The 27,637-nt window shown below is 44.1% G+C and overlaps 1 protein-coding gene across 12 annotated transcripts in view; it reads right to left on the bottom strand.

Annotated features, from left to right (window-relative positions):
* Nucleotides 1-27,637, bottom strand: part of KLC1 (kinesin light chain 1) — a 65,953-nt gene that overhangs the window by 36,831 nt on the left and 1,485 nt on the right. For 11 of the 12 annotated variants that reach the window (XR_006219134.1, XM_042990679.1, XM_042990683.1 and 8 more), the window contains exon 2: nucleotides 1,138-1,399. Coding sequence is in view for 11 of the 12 variants with exons in the window: in XM_042990679.1 (XP_042846613.1) it covers nucleotides 1,138-1,398 (261 nt within the window). In the remaining variant the exon portion in view is untranslated. Of the gene's footprint in view, nucleotides 1-1,137; nucleotides 1,400-1,788; nucleotides 1,888-27,637 lie in introns of all 12 variants that reach the window. The other variant, XM_042990680.1, reaches the window with a different exon arrangement.

Below are 27,637 nucleotides of genomic sequence, written 5' to 3'. Positions count from 1 at the left end.
AAAAACAAAGGTTTAGGGGCACCTGGGTGGCTCAGTCGGTTGAGCTTCTGACTTTGGCCCAGTTCATGATCTCACGGTCTGTGAGTTCGAGCCCCGCGTCGGGCTCTGTGCTGACAGCTCAGAGCCTAGAGCCTGCTTCAGATTCTGTGTCTCCCTCTCTCTCTGACCCTCCCCCGTTCATGCTCTGTCTCTCTCGGTCTCAAAAATAAAGAAACATTTAAAAAAAAAAAACAAAAAAAAAAAAAAAACAAAAAAAAAAAAAACAAAACAAAGGTTTAGGGGCACCTGGGTGGCTCAGGCCATGATCTCACGGTTTGTGAGTTTGAGGCCCACGTGGAACTCTCTGCTATCAGCACAGAGCTCCCTTGGCGTCCTCTGTCCTCTCTCTGCCCCTCCGCTGCCCTCTCTCTCTCAAAAATAAATAAATAAGCCCTTAAAAAACAAACAAACCCACAAAGGTTTAGCAATCTTGTCTTAGGGTACTGCAGAGACTATTAGCTGTTGGCCAATATCCATTCTCCCTTCTTCCTCAGGCTTAAGAAGGTGGAAATGTAAGTGGGCAGGGCAGCATTCCCCAGTCTCCCTCACAACTAGGTGTGGCCATGAAACAAGGTGTGGCCAAAGAAATGTAAGCAATGCTGTGTACCAGCTGGAGGAAGTAAAGGGAGGAGGCACACCCTTCCTGTCCCTTCCCTATCCTAGAATGTGGTCATGTGGCTGCAGCTGGACTCCATAAAAGGTTGCAGCTCTGACTCCACAAAAGAAGCTGTGTGCAGCATAATGCAGAGGCCTGGGCATCCCTGAGGACTGTGCAGCTACACAACCTGTCTGGGGAGGCCTACCTTGGTATTTCTCTTATACATGTCTGTGATGTTTAAGCCACTGTTTTCATTTATGACACATAGCGGCCAAAATCAAATCCTAAATGACAAACAGGGTTACCTCCATTTTACTGCCTCTACTTGTTAAAACTCAGACATATCCAAATCAATCACCATTTATATTACATACAAGCTGATCTATGTTATTCTGTAAGTATCTTCCCTCTAGTTTAATTAAACTACGTATTTCAGATGAAGTCTCCATTTCTCCAGACTGTCAAGTGCATGTTCCTGTCTGAGGCGACCTCACGTATACCTGTGCCTCACTCAGGCCAAGCTCCAGCATTTCCAGTGACTTCCGGATCATGTTTGATTTCTCCTCCACCAGATTACTTTCATCATCTTTCTTCAAACACTTCAGTGTTTCCAGTAAACTTTGTAAAATGGAATTATGCTCGTTCTTCAGAGCTTCCAGCCCCTGAATCACTTGCTTTGTCTTAGAAATAATCTCATCCTGCGTAAGCTTCTCCAACTTGTCTTCCTTTATATACACCATTGTGGACATGTTGTCATACATTCTAGAATGGAAAAAGGAAAACAAATTCGGTATCTCATTACAGGTTTGATTTATGTTACATCTTTAATAAAAGACATTGTGTGAAGAGTCTTATATTAACATTTTTTAGGTGAATAATAAACATGTATTTGTGACTTGTTGAAATACTGTACTGTTTGTTTTCCCTTTGCAGACCAATTTAATTATTTTTCTGGCTTAGGTCTGAATTCTTTTTAATGGAACAAATGACAGCAACTGAAATTAATGCCAAAGATTAAAAGCAGCAAAACCACCAAATGGCATTTCCAAAGCACAAAGCCTCAGTGAACAAAAGTTCTCTGAATGTTTGCAAGCTTTTTCCCCCCTTAATGAAATGCAGAAAGGACAGTAAATTCTTGGTAACATATTTACCAGACAAAGCCTTGAGAAGTGGTCACAGTTGGAAGAAGGAAGAAAACCAGCAAAGGAACATGGGAACAATCAGAGTAGCAGGAGAAGGACTAGGTCCGTCTGAAACACGGTGAGAGAGTGACATGAGCAGGATCATTAGCACTGTAAAGACTCAAGGAGAACGGGGGCCCCGCGGGCCTCTGGGATCAGAAGAGCCGAGAGGCCAACAACATTTCATGAAATCATACAGTGTCTGGAACGGGCTCTAAAATTACAATGAGAAAGAAAAATGAAAGGGGCATAAAACAGCATCAGCAAAATCATGGTGACTGTGGACACTAAGCAACTGTCCCCACTTTACCAACTGTCTAGGTTTGTGGATGTTTTTAAACATCCCTCCCTCCCTCATTCTCCCTCTTTAAAATAAAAAAGATTTTTATGGGGCACCCGGGTGGCTCAGTCGGTTAAGCCTAAGCCTCTGACTTCGGCTCAGGTCATGATCTCACTGTCCTTGAGTTCGAGCCCTCCATCAGGCTCTGACAGCTCAGAGCCGGGAGCCTGCTTTGGATTCTGTGTCTCCCTCTCTCTGCCCCTCCCCTGCTCACGCTCTATCTCAAAAGTAAATAAACATTAAAAAAATTTTTTTTAATTTTTTTTAAATCTTAAAAAAAAAAAAAACATTTAAAAAAGAAAGGCTGTTCACAGACAGGGATTGAAGTCAGATTACACATCAAAGTAATTTCCTCCAGAGCACTTAGCACCACCTGAAATCTTGTTTGTTTCCACATACTGCCTTCCAGCCTTGAATGTAAGCTCTACTTAAAAGGTAAGGGGGGGGGGGGGGCACCTGGGTGGCTCAGTTGGTTAAGCATCTGACTTTTTTACGTTTATTTTTTGAGTGGCGGGGGGGGGGAGGAGGCAGAGAGAGAGGAACAGAGGATAGGAAGCAGACTCTGAGCTGTCAGCACAGAGCCCAACACAGGGCTCAAACTCACAAACTGTGAGATCATGACCTGAGCTGAAGTCAGACACTTAACTGACTGAGCCACCCAGGTGCTCCAAGCATCTGGCTCTTGATTTCAGCTCAGGTCATGATCTCACAGTTCGTGGGATGGAGCCCTGCGACGGGCTCTGTGCTGACCATATGGAGCCTGCTTGGGATTCTCTCTCTCCCTCTCTCTCTGCCCCTCCCCCGTGCACTCTCTCCTGCTCTCTCCCTCAAAACAAATATATAAGCTCTTAAAACACACAAAAAAATAAAAAGCAAGGGACTCAGAGCACCTGGGTGGCTCCATCAGTTAGAAGTCCAACTTGAGCTCAGGTCATGATCTCATGGCTCATGAGTTCGAGCCCCACACTGAGCTCTCTGCTGTCAGCTCAGAGCCTGCTTCAGATCGGTTGTCTCCCTCTTTCTGCCCCTACTCCACTGGCGCTCTGTCTCTTTCTCTCAAAAATAAAGAAAAACATTAAAAAAAAAAAAAAAAAAGGCCAGGGACTTTATCTCATGCCCCACTAAATCACAGGCCCTAGGGCAGCTCCTGAGCCCTGGCAGACCACCTGGTGAACGCAGGTACTGATAGTGGTGCGTGAAGGGAAGCAGTGTCAAAATACCAAATACAGGCCACTCATTCCAGGATTTGGGAGTAAAGGGTCCAAGCAGTTAATGAAAGGGCCATGTTAATAACTGTACACACAGTTTTACAGTGGAACATTGCTATTTTTGCATAACTGCAAAAAGTCAATTCCTTGGGAATGCAAGCGGGTGTAGCCACTCTGGAAAACAGTATGGAGGTTCCTCACAACACTAAAAATAGAACTACCCTACGACCCAGCAATCGCACTACTAGGCATTTATCCAAGGGATACAGGTGTGCTGTTTCGAAGGGACACACGCACCCCCATGTTTATAGCAGCACTATCAACAAAAGCCAAAGTATGGAAAGAGCTCAAATGTCCATCAACGGATGAATGGATAAAGAAGATGTGGGGTGTGTGTGTGTGTGTGTGTGTGTACACACACACACACACACACACACACACACACACAGTGGAGTATTACTCAGCAATCAAAAAGAATGAAATCTTGCCATTTGCAACTACGTGGATGGAACTGGAAGGTATTATGCTAAGTGAAATTAGTCAGTCAGAGAAAGACAAAAATCACATGACTTCACTCATATGAGGACTTTAAGAGACAAAACAGACGAATATAAGGGAAGGGAAACAAAAATAAGATAAAAACAGGGAGGGGGACAAAACAGAAGAGACTCATAAATATGGAGAACAAACTGAGGGTTATGGGAGGGGTTGTGGGGGGGATGGGCTAAGTGGGGGAGGGGCACTAAGGAACCTACTCCTGAAATCAGTGTTGCACTATATGCTAGTATGGATGTAAATTTTTAAAAATTAAAAATTAAATTAAAAAAAAACAGTAATCCTTTTAACTGACCAGATGAAAATAAAGAGAGCCAATTTCTCTTGAAATTTAGAGGCTATCTCTGTAGGACTATTCAGAGAAATCCACCTCTGTACCACAAAGAACTCAGAAAACAACAAAAGAACAGAGGTAACTCCTCTACCTGACAGTCTGTATCACCATTACATCTGTCATGTATCTACTTTATGGCTCTCCAACCCCACTGCAAATCCAGGAGAGCAGGCCGCCTCGGTCCCAGTCTGTCACACAGTAAATGCTAACTACATATTTGCTGAACAAATTAACAAAACATTTCAGGAGCAGCTTCCAATGCTCACATCTCAACGGCACTACGTCAAAGTGTCAGCCTGATCGTCATGCACAGTGAGGAGGATGGTGAAGAGGTGGATGTCCAGAGCAGGTGTCTCTAGAGAAAAGAGGAAAATCAAACTGAAGACCTCCCTCTCCACCTTTGGCAGCAATTTCCAAATGATGCAGCATTTTAGTCTTTTTTGCCCCAAACTAGAAGATCCAAGTGTCTTACTGAAACTCCACGCTAGGGCCTAGAATGCAGACAGCTGGGACCCACAGGCTACCAGAAGATAAAGTAAGCATATACGAGCAGCAAGAGCTAAAGGCACTGTCGGGACCTGCGAGGTGGGAGCACGAACTGGGGGGGGGGGGGGGGGGGGGGGGACAGCAGGCACCTCCACTGGAGAGGGGAGGCCAGACACACGAAGAAACCGCTCCTGAGGCAAGGCAGTCTTACCGGATGAGCCCATCTCCTCCAGACGGGAGTGCAGAGGGCACTCCCAGCCAGGGGAGCAACAGGGGCCAGGGCAGAGGCGGGAAAGCACCCACTGCCTGCGAGCAGCCTCGTCAGGCCACAGGTCATGGTGCTCGAGGCTCGTGGTGACAAGGCCAGAGTCCAGGGGAGTAAGCCAGAGGACAGCTGCATTCTGAAGGCAGGAGCCGGCGGGGAGAATGAATGGGGCCGGGCAGTGCCAGGAAAGGGAAGACAACTCGGTGGTGGTGGCATGATCACAGCCCAGCAGATACGCTGCACTTGCTTCCCTAGCCCCCTGCCAGAATGAGGCTCATGCCTCTCCCTGGAAAGCAGAACACCTAGCCAGCACCTTCTCGGAGTCTTTTCAGACACTATTAAACTCGGGGATGCAAAGGAGAGTCTGGAGACTCTAGTGAGAAGTGAGAGCAACTTCATTACCCAAACCACCTATCTCGGCATGAATGGGCAGTAAATAGTGTCAATGTCCATGAATCCTGTCCATTCCCCAGAAAGTTAAAAACAGAACTACCCTACAATCCAGTAACTGAACTACCAGGTATTTACCCGAAAAATATAAAAACACTAATTTGAAGGGATACACGCACGCCAATGTTTACATCCGCATTATCAACAATTGCCAAATTATGGTAAGCCCAAATGTCTATGGACTGATGAATGGACAAAAATGGAGTATTACTCAGCCATTAAAAAAAAAGAAGGAAATCTTGCCACTTGCAACCTCTATGGATCTAGAGGGTGTAACGCTAAGTGAAATAAGTCAGAGAGAGACAAATCCCATATGATTTCACTCATATGTGGAATTTAAGAAACAAAACCAAGAAAGGAAAGACAGAGAGAGGCAAACCAAGAAACAGACTCGTAACTACAGAGAACACACCGATGGTCACCAGCAGGGAGGTAGATGGGGGGATGGGGGAAGTAAGTGATAGGGATTAAGGAGTGCACTTGGGATGACCACCAGGGGACCTATGCAATTGCTGAATCACTATATTGTCCACCTCAAACTAACATCACGCTGCATGTTAACTATAGCAGATCTAACATTTAAAACTTAAAAAAAAAAAAAAAAATTAAATCCCAACCAATCACAAAGATGGTCAGTGTCCTATCTTTAGAGGTTCGAGTGGAGGCTGATAAAAGGGGAAGAGAGGGCAGTTTTGCTTATGCAAAAGAGAAAAAATGGGGAGGGGCAAAGAGTTTAAACAGGAATAGCAAAATCCTACCAGGTAGGATTCATAGACAGGAAAAAAAATCACAACAAAATGGGAAAATTTAATCGTTTGACTGAGGTGATACTTCAAGTAAGCAAATACATTTAAAGAATAAGTCAACACATTTGAAGAAAACCAAATCTGGGGCACTTGGCTGGCTCAGTCGGTAGAGCGTGTGACTCTTGATCTCAGGGTCATGAGTTTGAGCCCCACGTTGCGTGTAGAGATTACTAAAAATAAACAAACTTAAAAAAAGAAATCCAAATTGAATTCCGCAGGGAATATGCAACAGAACTGGTGACACTGACTCTCGTACAGGCTTTAACCACAGACAAGGATAATAAATACAAATGTATCTGGACGGGCACAAACAAAAGGGTGGGGGAGCAGTTAAGGTAGATTTCTTTTTAACTTGTTCTTAACAGAAAATCAGTTAAGAATCCAAATGCTCTTGGTAGGCACTTAGCTCTCTTAAGAACGGAGATGATGGGCGCCTACAGGGCTTACTTTAGCCCAGGCCATGACCCCGAGGTTTGTGAGTTAGAGCCCCACACTGGGCTCTGCACTGACAGTGTGCAGCCTGCTTGGGATTCTCATTCTCTCTCTCTCTCTCTCTCTCTCTCTCTGCCCCTCCCCGACTAATACACCCTCTCTCTCTCTCAAAATAAATAAACTAAAAAAAAAAAAAAAAAAAAAAGGCACTGAGAGGACGGGGTGCTATGTGGAAAGCATGGGCCTCAGAATCCAGAGCAAGCAGGTGCAGAGCCTGGCTCCACCACCACAGCACAGGCGAAGTCCCCAAACTACCCTGGGTCCCAGGGATTAGAGGGGGCCTACTGTCCGGGCAGTTAAAGGCACAGGAGAATGCAGCTGAGTCACCAGGCACAGTGGCTGACCGTGATCAGTGCAGTTTCCACCTGGGAGCTAAGCAATCAGGAACATCCCTGATAAGTGACCGCTCAACACCTGCAGACACACCTCTGACATGGGCCTCAGTACTTTGCAAGACAGCTGATTCCTTGTTAGACTGCTCGGAGAGGTAGTTAGAAAGTTATTCCTTTTGCTGAGTTCAATCTCCCTCCTTAAATTTCTATCCATTGAGGCAACTTCTCCCCTCTAATATAAACAAAGAATATATTTACTATCTTACAAGACATTTCAAATATTGTGGTTCAGTCAGAAGACTCTCCAAATCTTCCATTTCCCAAGCTCATACCTCATGCCACCCTCAGGTACCCCTCAATCATAGCAGTTTCCATACCCCCTCATCCAACCCACCATCATATAAATAGACCTACACATGCCACTTCTTCAGAGGGAAACCCACAGCAGCATACATGCTTAGACTGCTCCGTAGCTCTCTTAAGTTCTAGGCTAAGTCATTATGACCTAGCTTATATAAAAAAGAGTGCTAAAGGGGAAAAAAAGGTGTTGTATTTCTACCGTCACTGTACACTAAATTCCATTTTGATTAAAAAAATTAAGTGAAGAAAGTGCCACAAGAAACTAGAAGAAACCTCAGGCGAAGACATATATGCATCTAGGTGAAGGTAAAGAGCGGTCCCTGAACAAAATGGCAGAAAACTAAAAGAAAGATAGGTAAGAGTTCGCTTAAAATAAGAAACTTCTCAAGTTTGCCAAATAAACTCTCAGTTGAAAGGGTTCTTGTAACGGTTACACTGATTTCTAAAGGGTAAAATACTGGGACTCGACGTCTGCTCAAACGCCACACTTTGTCAGCCTAGCAACCACAGCATCCCTAAGACTTTCTTGCAACTCTTGGGCTGTGTGTGCTTCCCAGTGATTCTGGAACAATGAGTCAGCCAGAACAATGCCTGCTGCTCCACGGGCATGCAGGAAGTATGTGCTCAATAAATCAATGAAACACGGGGTGCTCGGCTGGCTCAGGTGGAAGACCGTGTGACTCTTGATCTCCCTGTTGTGAGTTCGAGCCCCGGGTTGGGTGCAGAGATTACTTAAACAACCTAACAAAAACTTTAAAATGAATGAATAAACCAGCCTTGGGAGCCAGCACATCTGATTCCAACTCCCTATTATCCCCTCACCTATCGTGGAACCTCTTGGAGCCTCAATCCCCACATGTAAGGGGCAACAGACAGCCAACCCACCTGGAACATGGTACTCAACTACTCCCCTCCCGCTTCCCTTCTGAGTAACACACTCAATATCTGGCCCCAGGTTATTCTTACTAGCCATGGAAAATTATGTCTATGCTTTTACTTCCAAAAAAAGAGAGAGAGAGAACTCTTTGAAGTCCCATTATTTGCTCTGTGAAAGCAAAAGAACTCAGTGCTCAATGCATAATCTCCAACACAGCACCTGACAAATCTGACATCTGAACTAAGCTCCTTAAACAAGAGAAGCCCTTCTTATGGTCAAACCTCTCAAATCCACCGTTCAACAGGCAAAGCTATTATGGTCTATTACGCTGCTTGTCTCATTCAAATCCTCAACAAAGTCTGTACTGTGTCCACAGATTACAGAAGTCACTACCTAAAATAATAAAGAGAAAAATAATCCTAAAGCTTGATCTTCCACCTTTCTTTAATTTTAGAACTACTTTTGTCTCCATTATTTTAAATCATGGTTCAATCTTTGCTATTTTTATTGGGTAGTATAATGGTTTTGATGTGTATTTTTAATACACACGACTCTCATATCCAAGGATTCACATCACTCATGTGACTCATGTGACACAACACCCAAGAAACCTAGTTTATCTCCACATTCAGATCCCCAGTTAAATCCTACATGTAACATTTTGTAACCCCAAAATTCGGCAATATTTATTTCTAAGATGCCAGTTGAAAAACAATAAAAACAGACATGCTCTCTTATGAACTACCAGAGGGCAGAAGTGAGGGAGTCCAGCTGACACTTGAACACGAGTGTGAACTGTGCAGGTCCACGTCTACGTGGATATTTTATGGTATTGTCACATAAATACATTTTCTCTACGGTTTTCTTAATAGTTTTCTTTCCTCTGCCTTACTTTATCGTAAGAATATAGCGTATAGTGTATGTAACATAAAATACATGTTTATCAATTATTTATGTCATCAGCAAGGCTTCCAGTCAACAGTGGGCTATTAGTAGCTAAGTGTTTGAGGAGTCCAAAGTTACAGGCAGATCTCTGACTGTACGGGGCTGTCAGGTGTTGGGTGTCGAGGCCTAGAACCTTTGTGTTATTGAAGGGTCAATTATACAATGTTGTCCTTTCAAAGGCCTGACTTCCCTTTGGAAATACAGGAAACCAAAACAGGCCCTTGATTTAAGAAAGAAATTAGGGACGCTAGGGTGGCTCAGTCAGTTAAGCGTTTGACTTGATTTCAGCTCAGGTCATGATCCCATGGTCATGAAGTCGAGCCCTGCACAGGGCTCCACGCTGGGCAGGAACCTGCTTCAGATTCTCTCCCTCCCTCTCCCTCTCCCCTCCCAACCCCCTCCCAGAAAAAAATCTAGGGGCGCCTGGGTGGCTCAGTCAGTTGAGCACCCTGTCCACTGAGCCCACTGTTGATTTCCGTTCAGGTCACTCTTGATATCGGCTCAGGTCATGGGATTAAGGCCTGCATGGGGCTCTGTGCTGAGTGTGGAGCCTGCTTGGTATTCTCATTTTCTCGCTCTCTCTCTCTCCCTCTGCCCCTCCCCCCCCCTTGCATGCTCTCTCTCCCCTCTAAAATAATTTTTTTAACGTTAAATTTTTTTTCATTAAAAATAAAAAGAAAATTAAATCCCTACATGCTCAAACCTGAAATAAATGGACAAGGCAACTGAACCATCCATCTTCGTCTGTATCATGAATTTCTCAGAATACACATAAGGAGAGGATTTAGACCTTGACAGTAACTAAAGATACGACTAGCAGTAACTAATACACCAGCATATCACTAACGCACCATTACTCAAGTATGACAAAAATACCAGACAGCAATATTAATTTGCATATTGAAAATAGCCCCTACTAATACTGAAATTATTCTCTTAATTTGTCCTTTAACATAACCGGTCTGTTAGGCAAAGACTGAGAGTTTTTTAAATTTTATTTATTGATTTTAGGTAATCTGTACACCCAACGTGAGGCTCAAACTCATGACCCCAAGATCAACAGTCACACGTTTACCAACTGAGCCAGCTAAGTGCTCCAAGACTGAGTTTACTCGCTCTAACACACCAGTGACTAAGAGAAATCTTCAGTGTTACAAAATCAACTCCTGTTAGGGATGATGAAAACTGACAAATTTAAAGTGGACAATTCTGGGCGCATGTGGGTGGCTCAGGCGGTTGAGCGTCCAACTTTTGATCCTGGCTCAGGTCATGATCTCACTCATGAGATCGAGCCCCGCTATGTCCACTGAGCCATGGCGGGTGAGCTGCAGGAACTTGAGCGAGGCAACGTGAGAGGCTGAAGGATCCAACGGTCACCTACGACCTGGCCTGCAGAACACCAACAGCTAGGCCTTGGCCTCCAAAGGAGGAGGTGAGAGGTGCAACCAGCTCAGTGACGGTTAATTATTTATTGGGCACCAACTCTACCTATGCCAGACACTGTCCTAAGCATAGGATGTGGACCGTATGAAAAAAACACTTTTTAAAGAAAATAAAAATGTGGTGACAAAAGAATATCCTGCGGCACCTGGGTGACTCAAGTCGGTTGAGCATCTGACTCCTGATTTCAGCTCAGGTCATGATCTCATGGTTTCATGGGTTGGAGCCCCAGGTCAGGCTCTGCACTGACAGTGCGGAGCTTGCTTGGGATTCTGTCTCCCTCTCTATGCCTCTCCCCACCTGCACTGTCTCTGTCTCTCTCAAAATAAATAAACTTAAATATATAGATACAGAACAGATATAGATATATATCTCCTACACGCTCCCAGGGGCTCAGGGGTAGGGGTCATACAGACAGAATTAAACAATCAGAATGGCTTCAGACTTCTCAAGAGCAAAACTGGAAGCAAAAGGCAATTAAACAAATGCCTCCAAAGCTCTGAAGGAAAATTATTTCCAATTTCCAATTCCAAAGCCAGCTAAACTCTCCATCAACCATGGGGACAGAATAATAACATTTTCAGACATACAAGGTCTCACAAACTTTTACCTCTCATGCACCATTTCTCAGGCTACGGGAAGATGCGCTCAAGCAAAATGAGAAGTCAAGAAGAAAACATGGAACACAGGGCACAGGGTCCCCCGGGGGGAAGACGGGGCTCTGCACCCACCACCACACGAGTGCTGGAGACGGCGGGTGAATCAGCGCCAACTTACAAAGGAAATGAAAACAAGATAATTAACTCCTAAGGAAACAAAAGGTCAAATAGGAAAAGCAATCACACAGTTCATTACATAAATCAGCTCTGGCATTTATACGGTCATAAGAATATAAACGGTAAAGACACACCTAAACAAAATTTAAATTCTGCGGGAGCTTATGCAGATGCAAAGGAGGAGCACCTGTGTGGTAAAGCGAAGCAAAGAAAGAGCTCAGTCCCAATTATCTAGAACGGGAAGTCAAAAACTGAAAAACCATCAGGGGCGCCTGGCTGGCTCAGTCAGTAGAGCACGGACTCTTGATCTCAAGGCTGTAAGTGTGAGGCCCTCGTTGGGTGCAGAGATTACTTAAAAGTAAAATCTTAAAAAAAAAAAAAAAAAAAAATCATCAGACAGCAACATAAGCCTGTTATTTAGAAACAGCAGTAATTATGTAAAAATTGTATTTCACTTAAAAGAAGTGAAAACGGGACCGTTTCACAGGTGGCTGTTAGTTAAGCCTCCAGCTTTGGCCCAAGTCGTGATCTCCCAGTTTGTGGGTTCGAGCCCCATGTCGGGCTCTCTGCTGTCAACGTGGAGCCCACTTCGGATCCTCTGTTTCCCTCTCTTTACCCACCCACCCCTGCTCATGCATTTGCACTCTCTCTCAAAAATAAATACATTTTTTTAATAATGTTAAAATAATAAGTGAAAACGGGTGCCTGGGTGGCTCAGTTAGTTAAGCATCTGACTCTTGATTTCGGCTCAGGGTTAGTGAGATCGAGCCCCAGGTGGGGTCTGCGCTGAGAGCACAGAGCCTGCTTGGGATCCTCTCTCTGCCCCTCCCCCATTCACCTCCCCTAATAAATTTTAAAACTTTAAAAAAATGTTTACTGGGGGCTGGGTGGCTCAGTTGGTTAAGTATCTGACTTTAGTTCAGGTCATGATTTCGTGGTTTGTGGGTTCGAGCCCTGCATCGGGCTCTGTACTAAGAGCTCAGAGCCTGGAACCTGCTTCAGATTCTGTGTCTCCCTCTTTCTCCGTTCCTCCCCCGCTCGGGCTCTGTCTCTCTCTCTCTCAAAAATAACATAAACATTATAAAGAAAGAAGAAAGAAAGGGAGGAAGGGAGGAAGCAGAAGAGAGAGAGAGGAAGAGAGAGAGAGGAAGAGAGAGAGAAAGAGAGAAAGAGAGAGAGAGAGAGAGAGAGAAAGAGAGAGGGAAAGAGGAAAAGAGAGAAAGAAAGAGATTAAAAATTAAAAAACAACAACAACAACAAAAAGTTACTTCTAGGAAGAAGGAAAGGGGGAGCAAGCCAGTGGCAAAAACCAACACTTATGAAACTATGTGACTCTGAAACCCACGGGTACCATTCTCACTGCATCACAGCCAGAGTCCCTGTGCTCCCCCTGACTTAAAAGGCAACGGTGCCAGTCCTGACCACCGGCTGCCGTGGTTTGTGCAGGCCTCCCCTGGCCAGGATTACCTCCACTAGACACACCCACTCCAGCTGTCCTTTCGACGCTCATCTGCAGGAAGCACATCACTAGGGGGGCAGCCCACCCCCAGAGGGGTGGGGAGGGCGAATGTGAAGAGGGATTATAAGGTGTCTGGAGTTCTTCTGTACAGGACAGTGTCTCCTCTCTGCCTCATCCCTCATTTACTTGTTTAATCATCAATGTCAATATGGACAGGAGCGGTTTGTTTTATACCTCAGGTTTTATCTAAAGAATACTCGTTATTACACACACCACGTTATTTATTTTGTGGCTCAAACTGTCTCGGTTTGGGCCAGTGAGAGTTCTGTCAACTGGCTCTCATGGTCTTTTCACATGCTCCTACCCCTTTGCTTTTTGAGCACTTCTGCACTTTCTAGCACCACAAGATGTCCCAGGCTCGTCTTGTACTCTCCCTGCCCCAGCCCTAGAATCAGCCATTATCTGAAGGGGCCTTGGTTTGTTTGATGGTAAAATGGTTTCGGAAACCAAAATTGGGCCGGCGAGCTTCTTCTCAAAACCTGCAAACCCGTCCGACCACGAGGAAAATGTCAGACAAACGCAAGTTGAGGGCTATTCTACAAAATACTGGCCAGTACTTCACAGACCAGGAAAAACGATGGCTACGTGTGATACGGTGTCCTGGATGGGGTTCTGAACAGAACAAGGATATTAGGGGAAAACTAGTAAAATCCAAATAAAATGTGGAGCTTGGTTAAAATTATGTACCAATGCTAGTTCCTTAGTTGTCATTAATGTGCCATAATAATGTAGAATGTTAACATTAAGAGAAATTGAGTGCAGGCATGCAGGGATTTTGTACTGTCTTCCAACTTTTCTGTCAACAGAAAACTATCCTAAAAAGTTTGTTCTTTAAAAATCTACCTACAAAGAATACAAAAAAGTATGCATGTAACTTTGATAAAGACAAAACCGGGAAAGCATACACGTGCTATGCATAGTAAGAACTCACATCTGTGCAGGATTTTCGTTTCTGGAGTATTTCCATAAGGGTATGGTTTTTGTTTTAAGTAGGGTTCATTACCAGCGTGGAGCCCAACGCGGGGCTCAAACTCACAATCCTGAGACCAAGACCTGAACTGAGATCAAGAGTCAGACGTTCAACCAACCGAGCCACCCAGGGGCCCCACGTGTATTGTTTTAGAAGGACAAAAGACAAAGTCTGTAAGTGGTTTAGTCAACAATCATTACAATTCCCGCTTACAGATGAGGAGACGGACCGTTGAAGACACGCAGCCCACACTACCCAGAACAGGAACAGAATCCAAGCTCCCTCCACCGCGTTCAGGTGCACCTTTGATTTAGTGACCACACTGCTGTACACGCACGCGTACACACACCACAAGCACCCTGTGCTTCTGCTGGTTCACCCAGAAAACAGACAAGCACCTCTCCGGACTGCCTGGGGTTGCAGGCAAAGGAACATCTCAAACCCTCAAATATAGAAAGGATTTGAAACTTCGGCCACAATAAAAATAGACCAACCTAAGTGAGACAAGAATAGAAATGCTGAATACACTGAATATTTTATAAGACAGAGAAATTAAACCAGAACTGGGTGGACGCTAAAAGCACTTTTTAAAGATTATACTAGATCATACATACTGAATTTTTGTCATACCAAATTATCAATTTTCATGTAATGTTATTTCCCATCTCTACCACCTGATCTTTTCATACATTTATACTCCCTTTATACTTACATGAGATTTATACTGCCTACAGACAATGAGATTATACACGCACATTCTACAAACAGGGAATACAATTTTCAATAGTTTGACAAATTTCAACAAACCTTCCCCCCTCTCAAAAATTAACCAAAAAAAGGGCATCTGGGTAGCTCAGTCGGTTGAGCATCTATCTGACTCTTGATTTTGGATCAAGTCATGATCTCACGGTCCCCCCACTGGGCTCTGCACTGAGCACAGAACCTGCCTGAGATATATTCTCTCTCTCTCTCTCTCTCCCACCCCCGCCCCTCTCCCCTGCTCACACTCTCGAAAGAAAAGAAAGAAAGAAAGAAAGAAAGAAAGAAAGAAAGAAAGAAAGAAAGAAAGAACTAATGTGGTAAAGAAAGTTAAATATATATATATTTAAAAGACGTGTGGAATTAGATCAGTGGTTGCGGTTGCCCAAAATACAGAAAAAATTCACCGAATTGTATACTTTAAAATGATAACTTTTATTTTACTGGACTTAAATTTCAATTTTTTTAAAGAATGTGATAGAAAAAAACGACAGAGTGAAGGACAGCCAAGAAAGAAACATGAATTATTCTGACAGGTTTTTTTTTTTAATTTTTTAACCTTTATTTATTTTTGAGAGATTGAGAGAGGCAGAGCACAAGCAGGGGAGGGGCACAGAGAGCTGGAGACAGAATCTGAAGCAGGCTCCAGGCTCTGAGCTCTCAGCACAGAGCCCGACGTGGGATTCGAACCCACGAACTGCGAGATCATGACCTGAGCTGAAGTCGGATGTTCAATGGACTGAGCCACCCAGGCGCCCCTGACAGTTTGACTATGAAATGAAGTTCCTAGAAAAACAAAGTCTAGCACAGAAAAAGAAAAATAAGATAGAAGAACAGATAAATGTTTACTTTGCCAATACTGGTAGCAGAACATCACGACCGAGATGTTTTCCCAAGAGATATGTGAGCTGAACCAGTGGGAAACGCAGCCAGCTAGACTCACAGCCCATCTCTCTACACACAACCAGACGCCGGACTGAGCACTAGGCACAGAGAGGGAGAAACGAGAAGCAGCCAGAGAACCTCTAATGAGCCTATACCAAATGACTGAAGTTGTATTCAAGGAAATATTCAGTGCTATGATCTGAATGAATGTCTGTGTCCCGACAAAACTCGTATGTTGAAACCTAACCCCGAAGGTGATGCTATTTTGAGGTGGGTACTTAGGTCATGAGGGTGGAGCCCTAAGGAATGAGATCAGTGCTCGTATAAAAGAGACTCCACAGAGCTCCCTCACCCCTTCCGCCAAGTGGGGACACAGAGAAGACAGCCATCTATGCAGCAAAAACCAAACCTCAACAGACCCTGAATCTACCAGCATCATGGTCTTGGAATTCCCAGTCCAGGACAATGAGAAATAAATTCATGGTGTTCATAAGTCCCCCAGATTATGGTATTTTGTTATAGCCACCCAAACAGACCAAGACATTCAGTATCATGGAACTCAAGATTACAGAGTGTGTTGTGCATTAAGTAACACAAGTGTCAAAACTTTAAAATGATTTCGGCTCAGATCATGATCTCATGCATGGTTCATGAGATTGAGCTCTGCACTTTCAGCATGGAGCCTGCCTGGGCTCCCCTCTCTCTCTGTCCCTCCCCAATTCATACACACACACACACACACACACACACACACACACACACTTTTTCTCTCAAAAAAAAAAAAATTTTAAATTAAGTGAAGGACCAATCAGTTCCACCACTGGGTAAATACCCAAGAAAACTGAAAACATGTTTACATAAAAACCTGCACACAAATGGTCCAAAACCAATGCTGGACAAATGTAGAACTTTCACACCAGTAGTTTGGTATTATTCGTAACAGCCAAAATGTGGTCTATCCACACAATGGAGTATTATTTGGCTATAAAAAGGAACAAAATACTGACTCATGCTACAGCATGGTTGGACCTCACAAACATGTACTTAAGTGAACCAAGCTAGACACAAAAGGCCACATATTGCATAATTCCATTTATATGAAATGTCTACAGAGACAGAAGTAGATTCATGGTTGCCAAGGGCTGGAGGGAAAGCAGGGTGGTGACTGACTGCTAATGGGTTCAGGGTTTCTTTCTGGGGTTATAAAAATATTGGAATCAGGGTCACCTGGGTGGCTCAGTCAGCCAAGCGTCTGACTTCCACTCAGGTGATGATCTCATGGTTCGTGGGTTCGAGCCCCACATCAGGCTGTGCTGACAACTCAGAGCTTGGAGCCTGCTTAGGTTTCTGGGTCTCCCTGTCTCTCTACCCCTCCCCCCCTCACACTCTGTCTCTCCCTCTCTCAAAAATGAATAAACATTAAAAACAATATTCTAGGGGCGCCTGGGTGGCTCAGTCAGTTGAGTGTGTGACTTTGGCTCGGGTCATGATCTCATGGTGTGTGGGTTCGAGCCCCACATCATGTCCTGTGCTGACAGCTCAGACCCTGGAGCCTGTTTCAGATTCTGTGTGTGTGTCTCTCTCTGCCCCTCCCCAACTCACGCTCTGACTTTCTCTCTCAAAAATAAATAAAAACCTTAAAAAAAATTTTTTTTAATATTCTAGAATCAGAAGTTTGTGTGACCCTGTGAATTTTTTCATAATAGAAACATTTCAGTATAATATACCCAGAATTTTTTTTAATTTTTAAAATGTTTATTCATTTTTGAGAAAGACACAGAGCACATGCAGGGGAGGGGCAGAAAGAGAGGCAAATACAGAATCCGAAGCACCCCAAATTTAGTGATTCTTATTTGGGAAAGAGTAGGCAATATGCAGCTGTCTAAAATATATTTATTATAATAATACTGTGTTATATTTAGAAAACAAAATAACTCAGGACTGTGAGCCTATAAAGGGGCATATCATTTGTCTTTTTATCTAAAGATGTCATGGTTGGAAGATGATTGAAAGACCCTAGGAGGCCTTTTTGGATTTGGCTTAAAATGTGAACCTTAACTGTTATACAAGCTAGGGGAATAACACCTCTCCTCCCCACCATTTACCCTCTCCTGCCTCCACCAAAAAGAAAAGCAAACATCAGAAAATTCAAGAATCAAGAGTGCCTAGGTGGCTCAGTCAGTTAAGCACCGGATTTTTGGTTTTGGCCCAGGTCATAATGTCACAGTTCACTGGTTCAAGCCCTGCATCAGGCTCTGCGCTGACAGCAAGTAGGCTGCTTGGGTTTCTCTCCTCCTCTGCTCGCTCTCTCTCAAAATAATAAATAACTCAAGAATCACTGTTTGTTTTCACATTTTTTTAAGTAATCCGTAGCCTACTGTGGGGGTTGAACTCACAACCCCAAGATCAAGAGTCACATGCTCTTCCAACTGAGCCAGCCAGGCGCCCACTTTCACCTCTTCTGACTCAAGTAATATTCCCCCTTTGATTCTGCACCATATAATTTTTGTCCTGCAACTTCAGAGCCAAAACATAAGTACATTTTTACCTCTAATATTACCATTGGTCACTTTGCTTTTTAGTCACAATAGGTAATGTGTTTTGTTTTTGGAAGTCACTAAATAAACTGAAGAGGACTTGAGATTTTAGTTGTTTAACAAAGGGGAACATAGGATAAAAATAGTGAAAAGCGAAGTTTTCTATGATTTCTTGACAAAGCTAAATAGATTAGGTTCCAAAGTGGGGTTCTGTGTTTTATTTTCTTTGGTACGTATCATTAACTGAAGGAAAAAAAAAAATTCTGGGGCAGCTGGGTGGCTCAGTCAGTTAAGCGTCTGACTTTGGCTCAGGTCATGATCTCATGGTTCGTGAGTTCAAGTCCCACAAAAGGTTCAAGCACCTCTGTGCTGACAGCATGGAGCCTGCTTTGGATCCTGTCGCCCCCCCCCCGCCCCTCCCCTACTCTCTCTTTCTCAAAAATAAACATTAAAAAAAAAAAAAAGAGTCACTAAATTCCACTCAAGGGAGGATATGCTCCATCAGGAACCTCCTAATGAGAAACTTCATCTCTGGGCCATGAACTGACAGAGACAGCTGAGAGAGACAATTCCAGAGCTTGCCACAAACCCATTACAAAATGGAAATTTTATGGGCTCATCATATTCTTCTTGTACACTGTACCTCCTCCAATCTAATCTTCCTCAAACCTAACCTAACTTAATCTAATCCTTTCGGGGTGCCTGGGTGGCTCCGTCAGTTGAGCATCCAACTTCGGCTCAGGTCATGATCTCACAGTTGATGGGTTCAAGCCCCGCATCGGGCTCTGTGCTGACAGGTCAGAGCCTGGACCCTGCTTCGGATTCTGTGTCTCCCTCGCTCTCTGCCCCTCCCCCACTAGCACTCTGCCTCTCTCTCTTTGTCTCAAAAATAAACATTAAAAAAAATTTAATCTAATCCTTTCATCTCTTCTTCTAAACTTAAATCACAAGAATAAGCTGAATGAATGAATTGTGCTGGCCTAAAAAAATCACAAAAATCTGTGAAGTGGATGTTTCAATACTAACGACTCCAAGACGCTGTAACGTCTAGGAATTTGTTTCCATCTTAAAACTATAAACCACTGGATAAAACTGGAGGCATGCATCTGCCTCTTCGATGAATCTATCGATGTGCTTCCAGAATTTGAGGCACGAAGGCAGTCAGAACTCCCTGGGTTCTTTCCCCACAGCCATGCTCAAAAAAGTCAACTGTGGTTCTGTTCTGAAATCAGTCCACCTCTAAGTACACAGATCTTCTAACTCCACAATAACCTAACCACACCACTATGTGAAGTGTGCACATACCCCAGTGTGCACACTGGCTTTGCCTGTCAATGACCAGACAGCACCTAAAGAAAGAGTTTTACAAGAAGGCCGTGTCCCCCACTAGCTGGTCAGGGGCCCACCCCACTGCCAAGCAGGGCTCCTGGCCACAGATGGGCAGTGCATTAGGTCATTCCATTTGCCATGAGACATCTCTTCAGATGCAAATTTTAAGCATGACAAACCACAGAAAAGGGTACTACATGAAAATATAGGAGAACACGCTTTTTCCTAAATCAAGAATGAGTAAGCCCAAATGATGCAGATGTCTCTATTACAAGTCTTTGAACAAACAAAAAGGAAAAACAGCTTCATCGGACCGTGTGACTAAGAGAATACAAAAAAACAGGGTGTTATGGGAGCCTGGGTGAAAAAAAATAGAGCATTCATGATGTGGTTAAAAAACAGCATTTTTATTTCAAAATGAAACAGGACAGGGGCACCTGGGTGGCTCAGTCGGCTGTGTCCAACTCTTGATTTTGGATCAGGTCATGATCTCACAGTTCATGAGTTTGAGCCCCGCGTAGGATTCTGCACTGACAGCAAGGAGCCTGCTTGCGATTCTCCCTCTCTCCCTCTTGCCACTCCTCTGCTCACGCTCCTGCACACATACTTTCTGTCTGTCTCTCTCTAAAATAATTAAAAAAAAAAAAATTTTTTTTAACATCTATTTTTGAGAGAAAGAGACAGAGCATGAGCAGGAGAGGGGCAGAGAGAGAGGGAGACACAAAATTGGAAGCAGACTCCAGGTTCTATACTGTCAGCACAGAGCCCAACGCGGGGCTTGAACTCACTAGCAGTGCGATCATGATCTGAGCTGAAGTCGGACACTTAACTGACTGAGCCACCTAAGGCGCCCCTCTAAAATAATTTAAAAAAAAAAAAAAATTTTTTTTTTTTTACATTTATTTTGAGAGAGTGCACGCAAGCAAGGGAAGGGCAGAGAGCGAAAGGAAGAGAGAGAATCCTAAGCAGGCTCCACAATGTCTGCAGGGAGTCCAACGTGGGGCTTGATCCCACAATCCATGAGATCATGACCTGAGCCAAAATCAAGAGTCAGACACTGACTAAGCCACCGAGGAGCACCCACAATTAAAAGATTTTTAAGAGGCATCTGGCTGGCTCAGTCCATGAAGCATGAGACTCTTGATCTCGGGGTTGTGAGTTTGAGCCCCACGTTGGTGTAGAGATTATTTAAAAATCAAATCAGGGGGCACCTGGGTGGCTTAGTCGGTTAAGCGTCCGACTTCGGCTCAGGTCATGATCTCACGGTCCGTGAGTTCGAGCCCCACGTCGGGCTCTGTGCTGACAGCTCAGAGCCTGGAGCCTGCTTCAGATTCTGTGTCTCCCTCTCTCTCTGACCCTCCCCAATTCATGCTCTGTCTCTCTCTGTCTCAAAAATAAACATTAAAAAAAATTTTTTTTTTAAATAAAAAATAAAAATAAAAATCAAATCAGGGTGCCTGGGTGGCTCAGTCGGTTAAGCGTCCAACTTCAGCTCAGGTCATGATCTTGCAGTTCATGGGTTTGAGCCCCGCGATGGGCTCTGTGCTGACAGCTCAGAGCCTGGAGCTTGCTTCGGATTCTGTGTCTCCTTCTCTCTCTGTTCTTCCCTTGCTCATGCTCTGTCTCTCTCTCAAAAATAAATAAAGATTAAAAAACAATTTTTTTAATCAAATCAAATCTTTAAAAAAATATATATTTGGGGGTACCTCGGTGGCTCAGTTGGGTAAGTAATCTGACTCGATTTTGGCTCAGGTCATGATTTCACGGTTTGTGAGTTTCAGCCCCACCATCAGGCTCTGGGCTGACAATGCGGAGCTTGCTTGGGATTCTCTCTCTCCCTCTCTCTCTGCCCCTCCCCTGCTTACATTCTCCCTCTCTCTCAAGATTAATAAATAAACTTAAGAAAAAAAAAGTTTTCAAAAAATCTTTAAATAAAAAAATACATATGTATTTTATTCAGTTCCCTGGGGAGAAAGGAAATGGGAAGATAGACAACTTACTTATACCTTACATCTTTCATTTTCCAGAAAAAGCATACATCTTTTAATGATTTAAAAGCAGTTAAAACAGAAAGCAAGAACCATAAAAGAAAAAAATTGACAAAGTAGAATTCATCAAAATTTAAAATTAGTGGTTATTAAAGGCACAGTCAAAAAGCATACAGTTAAGTCCTAGACTGGGAAAAAATAATTGCAACGTATACATCTGGCAAAAAGACTCATACTCAATACGTAAGGAATTATTATTCTCAATAATAAAAAGACAACCTTTCTACACAGATAAGACTCAACAGACATGTCATAAAAGCAGGTACCTATGAGTAAGTGCCCATCATCAGTCATCAGGGAATGCTCACAAAGCCCCTAACAAGGTGCCACTACACATCCACTAGACTGTGGAAATAAAGACAAGTGATAGCAAAGGCCAGAGAGGACGCGGAGAACGAGAACACTCACACACTGCTGGTCCAAGCGTAAACTGTACAAGCACTTTGGGTCTGTTTCTTTAAAAGTTAATCATACAGCTATGCTACTAGCAATTCCACTCCTTATTTACCCAAAAGAAACGAAAACGTTATGTCCACATGGTCTCACACAGGAAAGAGCACCCCCCCGCCCCGGCCATGTGCATCTGGAGGAAAATGGCTAAACTATGTGTGGTACACATCCATACAACAGAACATTACTCAGGAACAGAAAGGAACCACCCACTGACACAGGCAACAACACAGACGAATTCCAAAAATGGTATGCTGGAAGAAGCTGGCTGCAAAATACATATATTGTATAATCTCATTTACGTGAAATTCTAGAATAGGAAGAACCTGTGTTTATAAAAATCAGACCAGTGGGGTACCTGGGTGGCTCAGTCGGTTAAGTGTCAGATCCCGATTTTGGCTCACACCATGATCTCAGTTTCATGGGTTTGAGCCGCACATCAGGCTCTGCACACCGACAGCATGGAGTCTGCTTAGGATTCTCCCTCACTCCCTCTCTGCCCCTCCCCCACTCGCTCTCTCAAAATAAATGAACTTTTTAAAAAAATAATAAAGTAGTCAAATTCATTGAATCAGAAAGAACTGTTTGCAGGTGGGGAGGTCAGGGATGGAAAGCTGTTATTTAACGGCCGTAGAATTTTAGTTTTGCAAGATGAAAATGTTCTAGACATCAGTTGCACAACAATGTAAATATAGTTAATTTTTTACCATATCTGTAAAAGAATAGAAATTAACTGGGGCGCCTGGGTGGCTCAGTTGGTTGAGCGGCCAACTTCAGCTCAGGTCATGATCTCGCGGTCCGTGAGTTCGAGCCCCGCGTCGGGCTCTGTGCTGACCGCTCGGAGCCTGGAGCCTGTTTCGGATTCTGTGTCTCCCTCTCTCTCTGACCCTCCCCCGTTCATGCTCTGCCTCTGTCTCAAAAATAAATAAACGTTAAAAAAAAAAATTAAAAAAAAAAAAGAAATTAACATTTTCCCCCTGTTTGGTCAGTACTACAAATCCTTTTAAAGCAGGCAGAATAAGGGGGGCCTGGGTGGCTCAGTCGGTTGAGCGTCCGACTTTGGCTCAGGTCATGATCTCACAGTTGACGAATTCGAGGCCTGCGTCGGGCCCTGTGCTGATGGCTCGGAGCCTGGAGCCTGCCTTGGATTCTGTGTCTCCCTCTCTCTCTGCCCCTCCCCTGCTCATGCTCTGTCTCTCTTCGTCTGAAAAATAAATAAACATTAAAAAAAAAAAAAAAAAAGCAGGCAGAATAAGTGCACTTAAGGAAAAACAGCCCACCTGGATTCACCATAAAAAGGAAGGCCTGACAAGCAGCTTTTAACTGGTCACCTACTCCACGCCAGACTCTGTGGAGAACACAAACACTACAATGCCAGTGTGGTGGCTGAAACGGTACACATTAGCCAGAGACCCCAAGGAGTCACCACGGACACTGCATCACTTGGGCTTCCAAAATGGAACTGGCCAAGGAGTTCCCGGGTGAAGGCAACTGCAGCCTAGCATTACTGTGATTCCTGACAGCAAAGTGGCTCAAAGCTTGAAGTGTACAAGCAAAAATACCTGAATCAGAGGCCTGACTTCACAGCTGCGCACCTCTGGTTTGAGTAACTCGCCCTCTCTGACCCTCAGTTTCCTCCACGGTAGAATGGAGAGGAGTACTACTGCACCAATTTTAACTGGTTTGGGGTTAACTTCACTATTATCAGTTTTATTAGTAGTGGTATAGGGAACTTCAGAGAGGCTGGGACATAAATATACACCTTATACAATCAAGGAACAATCCAAGGCTTAAACTTAAGTAACTGGGATATTTTAGAACCAAGGAAGTAACTTATACTTTACATATGCACTTCACTCAACTTAAAATGCTTGTTCTATTGATATTAACCCACCTGCTTTATTTTTTAAGTATGGACATCATACCAAGCATATTTAAAAAAATTGTTTTTACATTTATTTATTTTTGAGAGACAGAGTGCAAGCAGGGAGGGGCAGAGAGAGAAGGGGACAGAGAACCCGAAGGAGGCTCCAGGCTCTGAGCTGTCAGCAGAGGGCCTGAAAAGGGGCTCGAACCCACCACCAACTGTGAGATCACGACCTGGGCCGAAGTCAGATGCTCAACATACTGAGCCACCCAGGCACCCCCAAGCATATTTAAAAGCACAGATCCAAACTGCTTTCATCTGCCTTCAAATTTAGTTAAAACATAGTATTGTAATAACTTTGTATGTTGACAGATGATAAGTACACTTATCACGGTGAGCATTTTGTACTGTCTCTAACCATCAAATCACTGTGTTGTTCACCTGAAACTAATACTGTACGTCAACTATACTTCAATTAAAATGAGTGAATTGTTGGGGGTGCCTGGGTGGCTCAGTCGGTTAAATGTCCCACTCTTGGTTTCGGCTCAGGTCATGATCTCAGTTTGTGAGTTCGAGCCCTGCATCAGGCTCTGTGCTGATGGTGTGGAGCCTGCTTGAGATTCTCTCTCTCTCCCTCTCTCTGCACCTCCCCCATTCACGCTGTGTGTGTGTCTCTCTCTCTCAAAATAAGTAAGTTTAAAAAAAAATAAATGAAAAAAAAGTGAATTTTTAAAAATAGCTAAGACTGGGGTGCCTGAATTGGCTCAGTCAGTTAAGTATCTGACTTGGCTCAGGTCATGATCTTACAGTTCGTGGGTTGGAGCCTGGATCAGGCTCTGTGCTGACAGCTCAAGGCCTGGAGCCTGCTTTGGATTCTCTCTCGCGCGCGCGCTCTCTCTCTCTCTCTCTCTCTCTGCATCCCCCCCCACACACACACACACTCGTTGGTCTCTCTCTCAAAAATAAACATTTTTTTAAAATTGGGGGGAGGGACTCCTGGGTGGCTCAGTCAGTTAAGCGTCTGATTCTTGATTTCAGTTCAGGTCATAATCTCACAGTTCGTGAGTTTGAGCCCTGTGTTGGGCTCTGCGCTGACAGCTTGGAGCCTGTTTGGGATTCTGTCTCCACCCCCCCCCGCCCCTCCCCCACTCACCCTCTCTCAAAAATAAACATTAAAAAAATTTTTTTTAATAGTTGAGACAAAAATAAAATCTGAATTCATTTTGACAGAAGAGTATATTAATTGGGAGACTTCAGGGCAGAAAGACACAAGGATGCCCTGGGAGACAGCATGCAGATCATTTCTGAATTAGCACACCTGCCTTAGGAGGTAATATTCTCAGGAAAAATTCGAAAGGTCGCTGATAACCTGCTAGAAGCCACATCAGTAGCTCTGTCTATCCAAATCTTCCTTGACTTCTTAGCCACCTGGACGTCGACCTCCTCTGCCACCTATCTTAGGGTCAACTCCACAGTGTCTACAAGCGTCAGAAGCTCCCAGAGAGGTCATTACAGACACCACCACTGGCTTTCAACAAGACAATAAGGTCTTCCAAATCTCTGACTGCAGCCTAAATATTTGTCTTGAACTCCAAACCTGAATCTCCAACTGCCCGCCATCCACTTGGGCACCCCACAAACACTTCAGATTTAACCTATCCAAAACCAAGCTTACCACCTCGTCCTCCTCTCATTTTCCCCATCTTGGTGGGTATTACCAGCCAGTGAGCCTCCCGTTAGTGACAAGGAAGTAATTCTAGATGCATTCCTTCAATAAACGTTTATTAAGCGCTGATAAAAATCCCTGCCCTCATGGAGATCGTGGACATGAAGTGAAAGGGACGGACAATAAACGAAGAAACTAAATACAATGAAAGCATACCGTAACAATGACAGAAGTGCTAAGGAACATGGGGAAGTGGGGACACGGGGACATACAGAAGAGCAGGCTCGGCAGGAGCCGGGGTGTGCTTCAGTGAGGGCAAGAGTCGGAATGTGAAGGAAAGGCATGGGGGCAGAGTGCTCTCAGGACTCGGCGGAGGAGTGACCCGATCCAACGCCCGCCCCTGCAGCTCGCTCTGGCTGCGAACACAGCCACTCCATGCCTTCCGGATTGCAGTCCGACTCTTACTGGTCTGCTCACTCCCAAGTCAGGGCCCCTGGAACCCTTGAAGCCATCTCTAGTCCATTTGTATCACTGTTCCTACTGTCGCGGCCCCAATTCAGGAGCTCTCAGTCCGCATGTGGGGCTAAAAGCTTCCCATCGAGTCTCACCTTGGTTCAAATCACCTGCCACACTACCCATGCTTTCTAAAGTGTCCCCACACTCTCAAGAATCCCCCAATCCTCCTTCCTGCTTTCCTTCTCTCATCTTCCCTTTCCACTCCTGCCCTCCCCAACTTCACTCCCCTCTACTGCAATGCCGCCTCAGGGCCTGTGTCCTCCAGAACGGCCACTACCAATCCCTGGCATTTGGTACTTTTCAGTCTCATATCCAGAATCACCTTCTCAGGACACTCAGCACAGCATTTAACCTAATCTGCAGTACCCATCAATTTTCCTCTGTCTCCACACCAGACTGAACTCCAAGAGAACAGTCTCTATTTCCCCAACTACTTAGCACAGCACTTGCCATTCAGTTGGGTTATTTTTTGTTTTTTTAAGTTTATTTGTTTTTGAGAGAGAAAACAGAGAGACAGAAAGAGGGAGAGACAGAGGATCCAAAGCAGGCTCTGAGCTGTGAGCAGGGCCTGATGCGGGGCTCAAACTCCCCAACTGCAAGATCATGACCTGAGCCAAAGTCGGAAGTTTAACCAACTGAGCCACTCAGGTGTCACTCAGCTGGTTCGTGATAGACATTTAAGAACAAGCTTTCGGGGCGCCTGGGTGGCTCAGACGGTTGAGCATCCAACTTTGGCTCAGGTCATGATCTCACAGTTCGTGAGTTCGAGTCCCGTGTCAGGCTCTGTGCTGAGCCTGCTTTGGATTCCGTGACTTTGTCTCTCTCTTCTCCTACCCTGCTTGTGCCCTGTGTGTGTGTGTCTCTCTCTCTCAAAAATAAATAAACATTAAAAAAAAATTTTTTAATACAAATTAAAAAAAAAAAAATCAACTCTTGGTTTGATTGATTTAAAAAAACAAAAGACCAAGCTTTCATCATTTACCATGCTAATCATTTTCATTCTATGTCCTGAAATTTGACACTTAAAACTGGCCTGTACTTCTGTTGAGGGTATTACTGATGACTTCTTTGTTACATAAAGTCCTGGTTTCTTATCATATTCCACTTATGTTTCCATGTTATATGAATCTTACAAATTAATCAACTTTTATAGTCCCACATGGAAAGTTACACATCGGCTTACCTATTTTTCAACGTTACAGAACACGCTTAAGAACGTATAATTTTTTAATGTACAATTTTAAGTAACTACAGTTAACGTTTTATTTATTTTAAAATACTTACGATACTATACGCCCCTCCCCAGTGGCATTTTCTCTCTTCTTCCTGCAGGTACTGTCTTGATTCCCATGCATGTCTTTCTAGCTTAACTATGTGTTGTCTAGCGTTTTTAGAAGGCGCTCGAAAGCAAAGCGAATGAGCCAGGTCACAGTGAAGTTACCACCCGGGGTCTCCCACACCCTCAGCAACATCACAGGGCTGCCAAGGCTCCACTGCATCATGATGTTGCATTCTCTGATGACCTGGAGAAACTGGCTCTTAAGACTGCTTCCCACGTGTAATTCCCCACAATCTGAAATTAATATTTAGTCTCGTTGTATTCCTAA

This window comes from Panthera tigris, chromosome B3 (genome assembly GCF_018350195.1).
Source record: "Panthera tigris isolate Pti1 chromosome B3, P.tigris_Pti1_mat1.1, whole genome shotgun sequence".
Classification (NCBI taxonomy): Eukaryota; Metazoa; Chordata; class Mammalia; order Carnivora; family Felidae; genus Panthera; species Panthera tigris.
Note: the sequence above shows the minus strand (reverse complement) of the source record. Positions and strands in the feature narration are given on the sequence as shown.